Source organism: Melopsittacus undulatus, chromosome 2 (genome assembly GCF_012275295.1).
Source record: "Melopsittacus undulatus isolate bMelUnd1 chromosome 2, bMelUnd1.mat.Z, whole genome shotgun sequence".
In the NCBI taxonomy this organism is placed as follows: Eukaryota; Metazoa; Chordata; class Aves; order Psittaciformes; family Psittaculidae; genus Melopsittacus; species Melopsittacus undulatus.
In genome coordinates this window covers 112,602,509-112,608,508 of record NC_047528.1, presented here as the reverse complement: position 1 = coordinate 112,608,508, position 6,000 = coordinate 112,602,509, and the positions used below count along the sequence as shown (strand labels likewise).

The window sequence follows — 6,000 nt, the reverse complement described above, 5'->3', positions numbered from 1 at the left end:
CATTGCAGTTAAAGTCACGTGTGCAAAGAGGAAAACAGAAAGAAATGCTGGTTAGTGTCTATTGATTAGAAAACCTTGGCAAACCCCATCTTACTATACAGTGTGTGTAGAAAAAGAGTATTACACAGTGATCAAAAAGAGGGCAAGGGAAGGACCGCCTTCCCCAAGACACAGTAATGCTGAATCCAAGAAACAGGCACAGAAGAGTGTAAGATTCCTTCACAGTTACTGTCTGTGCAGGTAGCCACAGCACCCCCCAGTGCAGGAGATACCCCCAAGCATCACCAGTGCTGGTGAGAGGTGCAGCCAGAGGGAAAGATGCTCTCTCTGGGCAGGCAGAGCACACACAGGGCAGGGCTGGCTGCCCACAGGGCTTCAATACGTTATGGGGATTAGAAACACAGTCTCTTGGAGGGATGCAGAGGGAGGGTAGCACCAGTTGTATCACTGGTATAATGGGGGGACCTGGCTCAAGAGTATCCCAAAGCAGTCATAGAGCAGCGGCTGGAAACGGCAGCTTTTGGTCATCACCTATTGGAGACAGCAGTCTGAATGCAGGAGGACGTGTATTCCCATAGGAGACTTTGTGGCCCAAAGCCATGTCTTATAGAAGACAGAAATTTGTGGGGTTTGGGTGGGTTCACTTTTGCTTTTAACAAAACCCAAACAGTTCAACCCCAAGAGCTTCCTTCACACAGCTTGAACACTGACCCACCGAGCCTGGCTTGAGGCTTTAGACATGTATAATGCACACACCTATGAGGGAAAAGCACAGACACACACAGGCTGAATGAGGAAACAGACATGTGCACACACAGCTCTCATAGCGGAGGGCAGAACTAAGCACAACTGAAGAGCAGAGCCTGGGACCAGACTACAGTGTTTTGCCAAAGACTTTTGTTTTCCCTTTGGAAAAGGGTAGATTTACAAGTTTTGGTAAGAAAGATGATGGAATTGGCTTGAACAGGATTCCACGTTCAGCACAGAATGGATCTTTCCAGTTCTTCAACAAAAGCAGCACATCTCAAACAAGACTTCAAAAGCTACTTATGCAGGGTAGGGCCAGCTTCAGAATCAGCTCTCCCACAGCTTCTGGCATACGTGGCAACAGCAGATTCCTGAGGCTTTGTATGGAGATCCCCATCCCAAAGGAAAAGGTTAAGAGGCTTCACAAGGGGTGGGATTTGTTCAGACCTCCTCCAACCTTGTGCCTTTTTGTGAGCTGCTGCCAAACTGCAGCCCCAGCAACCTGAGGTTTGCAACCTCCCACCCCAGTGGATACTTGTCCTGCCTTGCTAGGGAACATCAAGGAGAAAATCCCATGCGGAGGAGAGGATGGGAGCTGGAATGACTGAAGTTGCTGGCAGGAAAAGTTTTAGAGGCAGAAGTCAGAGGAATAGCTGGCAGAGGCTAAAATCAGATCTGCCTTTCTCTCCTATAGCCCCCCTGCAAGTGTAATATCCACAGCTCCTAGAAGCTGGAAGAAATCTGTACCTTTCCCTCTTTAGTCATGAAACAGAAAGCCAGGCTTCATGGAAATCCACAGCCATCTCCATCTGTTCCAGAGCAGTTCAAATAGCTGTGGCTGGGTATGGATGATCTCAGCATGGCTTTGGATTGAGGGTGTTACAAATCTGAGACCAAAAAAACCCCAAAGCCTTTAAAGTATCTAAGAAGCATACAAGGAAAACACCAACATGGAACAGAGGAGTGAAGCAACATTATCACATGGTACAGTCTCTAGTGAAGGATGTCCAGTGATCTCCTCTGAGGGGACATTGTTCAATTCAAACAGGGTTGTCTCATAAACCATTTGAACTCCAAAGAAACACAACAATTCCCTGCCAGGTACAAGAATCCAGACTGGGAGAGAGGAGGGAGAATATGTGCATGAAGACAGTGCTGGATAGGAAAGGCATTTGGAGGAAAACAGCCTGCTCTTGGCTGGCAAAACCCTTCAAGCCTCATTTTTATGCTGAGCTCTTGGCAAGCTCTACAGAAGGAAGGAGAGCAGGATTTGGATGGGAGCCGTGTTCCCTGTGCCTCGATTCTTACTCATTAGCTGGCTATAAACAGAGTTAAACAAACCAGGCTGCTCTTGCCGCTCAGGGTTCTTACGAGGGGTCTGAATTCCTATAGATGCCACAAATCCATCTGTGGATCTCAAAGCGCTTGACGAGTTTAGCCTCATAACACCCCAGTGAAGTAGGTATGAAATGGTCCTCTGGTTCTGCAGGGAGGGGAAACAAGAGACCCTGAGAAACAGAATGTCTTTAAAAACAAGAACAGGGAATACTCATGAGTCCTGATTCCTCTTTGAGTCTGTCCTCAACCTTAAGCAGGTTGCATTCTAAAGAGATCATTTGAGAGGCCAAGTCCTTTCCTTCAGCTTTAATCAGGCAATGCATTAATGCTGCTGGCATAGGGCAGAGTGTTTAATTTAGGAGCTGGCCCTCACTGACAGTGTCCTTTCCACAGGCAGGCAGAAAAGGCAGCACTGATGAGGAAGTAGATCTAGAGCAAGCAAGCACTGCTTCCATCTGTTTCTCCATGTGTTTAAGGATTTAATTGGATTAAGACATGAGTTTCCTGAGCAGATCCTGTCAGACAGCCCCCCTGGTGGGGCAGGGAAAGGAAATAGGAAGGAAAACCTGGCAAAGAGAAAAACTTCAGCAGAGGTGCCTCTGAGAAGGTGCTCTCATGCACACAGCACACGCAAACCACCAGCAAGAGGGTTCTTGTTCTGCCTTCACAGAAAGGAGCCAATCCAGCCACAGGCAGCACCTCCACACAGGCAGAAGTGCTCCCCAGTCTCCCCCACCTTGCTAGTGATGCACATCATGAAAGCCACATTCACGCATCTTCAGGAGAGCAAGTGTGAGGAGATACCATAGAGTTCCCCCTACCTTTTTTGTTTAAAGGAATAAACCAATCTATATTTTCTAATTAAAACACTGCAAAGGCCACAGTCAATAAAGGAGCCCCTATAGAGACTACCAGAAAGCCTGACCTAGAAAGAAACCCAAACACTAACTTTAGAGAAGGAAAAACTCTACATACTTCCCATCCTTTAAGGGACATAGGCCTGCTCCCATCATGTACCACACCGTCTAGTTTCTTCACAAGCACATCTGGCACATTACATGGAGAAGACAGGATCCAGGTGACTTCCACACACTTGTAAGAAAGGTGCAGGACACTACAGGCATCACTTGGATGAGGAATCACCACTTTGGATCCTTTTTGAACTCCCTCGATCCCAAGAGGACTATCTGCAGCTTCATTGCTGCTGCCACTGTGCCCTGTCCTCAGCTTAAGGTGGCTGCTCCATCCCAGCAGCTTATGGTGGGCACCAGCCAGCCCACACTAGCCATGTCATAGAGGACCAGCAGAGCCCCGCTCTTAGCTGGGCTGCCTCATGCTGGTGGGAGCATGGAGGCAGCCCCATGAGCTGCTGGAGGAGCCCAGGGAATGCCAAAGGGGACAGGAGAGCTGCCACAGCCCATGTGGGAAGACTACTCACCCTGGCAACAAAAGGCACTGGCTTGGGTAGAACTGGGCCCTCTGTGTGAAGACATCCATATGGAGGGCAGGTCAGATCCTGTCCTGATAACAGACATTTGCATGGCAAAAGACTGGGCAGAATGAATCATTTTGCATTCACACACAAATCCACTGCCACAGAGCTGGGACCTGACAGAAGGCAGCTCACTGCCAGCCTCAGAGCTGGCTCTGGAATCACACCATGCTCTGTGCCAGCAATCAGACCCTGCTTTAGGTTTCATCATAAAAAGCAAACCTCCCAAAACCCCACAAGACTCAGGTGATGCCAAAGCCGCTCTGATGGACAAAAGCAAAACAAAATTGCACATCTCAGGGACAGATCCCAGCACTGAGCAGAAGCTCTCCCAGTATAGAAAGGCCAAGAAAGGCAGGAATCAGGCAGGCTTTCAACATTCAGACAGAGTTTGGTATTTCTTAGCTAGAGCTGAAGGCGTATGGTGGGGAAGGACATAAAGCAGTTCTCCAAAGCAAGTGCATGTGGCAGAGGTCAGCCCTTTCCCTGGCTCCTCTCCTCCTCCTTTCCTCCAGACACACTTGAAGCTGGCTAGAGAGGGAGGCACACATTCCTGCCTGCACCCCCTTCCCATCAAAGAGGCTGTCAGGCTCAGGGAGGGTCTGTGATTTATCTGAGGAGGGGCCAGCTATTCACCTCCCCTGTCCCAGTGCAAATAGGCAGCCCTTGCAGGTGCAAAAGGAAGTGGCAGTAAGGCAGAGCCCGAGGGGACTGCGGCTGGAGAAACACATTGGGAAAGCCAGACAGAAGACAAACTGGGAGCCTTGGGAGTGCCCAACAGAGATGCAGGCTAACAGGAGTGAGGAAGCAGGTGAGAGATAACAGGGAGCTGTGTCACACAGAACAGCTTCACTAACAAGAACTGGGATGAAATCATAAAGCAAAATCAATCCAAAGAGCTGCAAATGGACTATTCCAGTTCAAGACAAGCAACTTCAGAGACACAGAAGGCAAAACCATCCCACTGTGCTCATATAGGTCCAGCTCTGACAGAAGAGGGCATATGGAGAGAGGAAAGAGAAGTCTTAAGTCTTCAGATGAGGTGGCTCCCAGAAGCAGCCCCCTCACACCCTCCCTTTGATGCCCTCTCCTTCCCGAGCGAACAGGGACTGCCACATCCCCATGCAAGCAGGTTTCTACAGCAGAGGTGAGCAATACCCTCTTCAGAAATAGCTACAGGTAGGAAAAGCAGAGAGGCAAAAGCACAGGCATGTGTATGGCATAAAGGCAGCGCTCCAACAAAAATAACCCATGTTGCAATGGTGAGGCAAAGAGCGAGCGTGAGACTTACAGTGTGCCTGGAAAGGGGGGGAAAAAGGGGAAAACTCTGTTCTGTCTCCAAGGCTGAGCTAACCGAGCCAAGTCACCCTGTCGCCTCTTAAGATATTTCTTTCTAGATAAGATATTCCAACTCCCCCCCTCCCTCCCCTTTCCAAATAAAGTGCAGATGGTCAAATATTACTGGTCCATCATCTGCCAGTTTCAGTCAGCATTGGGGAACTTAAACCCAAAAAGCACGATATTGAAAGACAAAATCCAATCCCCAAGGAACCCACCCTCAGAATCCCTTAGACTGAAGTCTCAGACTGTAAGCGGAGGACGAATTTATGAGATTTGGGGTCTATGAACTCCTCGGAGAGTTTGATGAAGGGGATTTTTTTCACATTAACAACAAGGCTGAAGTCCAAGCACTTGAGCACAAAGACGCTGCCGTCTTGTAACCCGCTCGTGACTGCTTCCTCGCTGACGAGCGTCCAGTGCTTGGAGAACCAGCGATCCCTGTCGTACTGCAGGGTTGGGCCAGGGCTGAGGTAACGCTCCAGGAATGCCTGCCAGGAGAGGGACACGTGTTAGCACCAGTCCTACCACTTGTTCTGCATCAGTGCTCTCTTCCCAGCCCCAGGTTCAGCTCCACGAGCATGGGCTTGCCATGCTGTGAGTTTCAGCTTCTACGTTTCAGGAGACATCCCCCCCCAGTCCCTCCCAGCTTTTCAGACCCCAGGAGCAGACACAAGCACCAGGAGATTCTCTTTCAGTCCATCCCACCAAAGTTATAGCCCTGACTTCTGCTGTCAGCAGTGCCATGTGGCAGCAGTTCAGTACAGCAGAGGTCATTTCCCCCCTACCAGCCCTATAACCCATCCCAAAATAGCAGTCCCAGACAGGTAGATGAAATAGCCTCCCTTCTTCAGGCCAAGCTAAGGCAGAAGGCAGAGAGTTGGAAGCCTGACTGAGGCTGCAAAACTGAAAGCAGAACAGGGAATGCTGTTTGATGTTGGTTGCTTTAACGTCTCCTTTGCAATCTTAACAGCAGCAGAACTCCCCCTTGTATACCTGGGCAAGGTATCAGGTGGATCCTAGTGAGAGGGTGCTAAGGCTCATCTCCTGATAGCGTTTTTGTTCCTAGGGTAGTTAAGTCCTGG

At 49.4% G+C, this 6,000-nt stretch overlaps 1 protein-coding gene across 1 annotated transcript in view; it reads right to left on the bottom strand.

Moving 5' to 3' along the window:
- Window positions 1–820: 820 nt before the first annotated feature.
- VANGL1 (VANGL planar cell polarity protein 1) overlaps window positions 821–6,000 on the bottom strand; it is a 43,857-nt gene continuing 38,677 nt past the window's right edge. Inside the window, exon 8 of the mRNA XM_034074390.1 lies at window positions 821–5,406. Coding sequence (XP_033930281.1) covers window positions 5,146–5,406 — 261 coding nt within the window. The 3' untranslated portion in view covers window positions 821–5,145. The remainder of the gene's footprint in view (window positions 5,407–6,000) is intronic.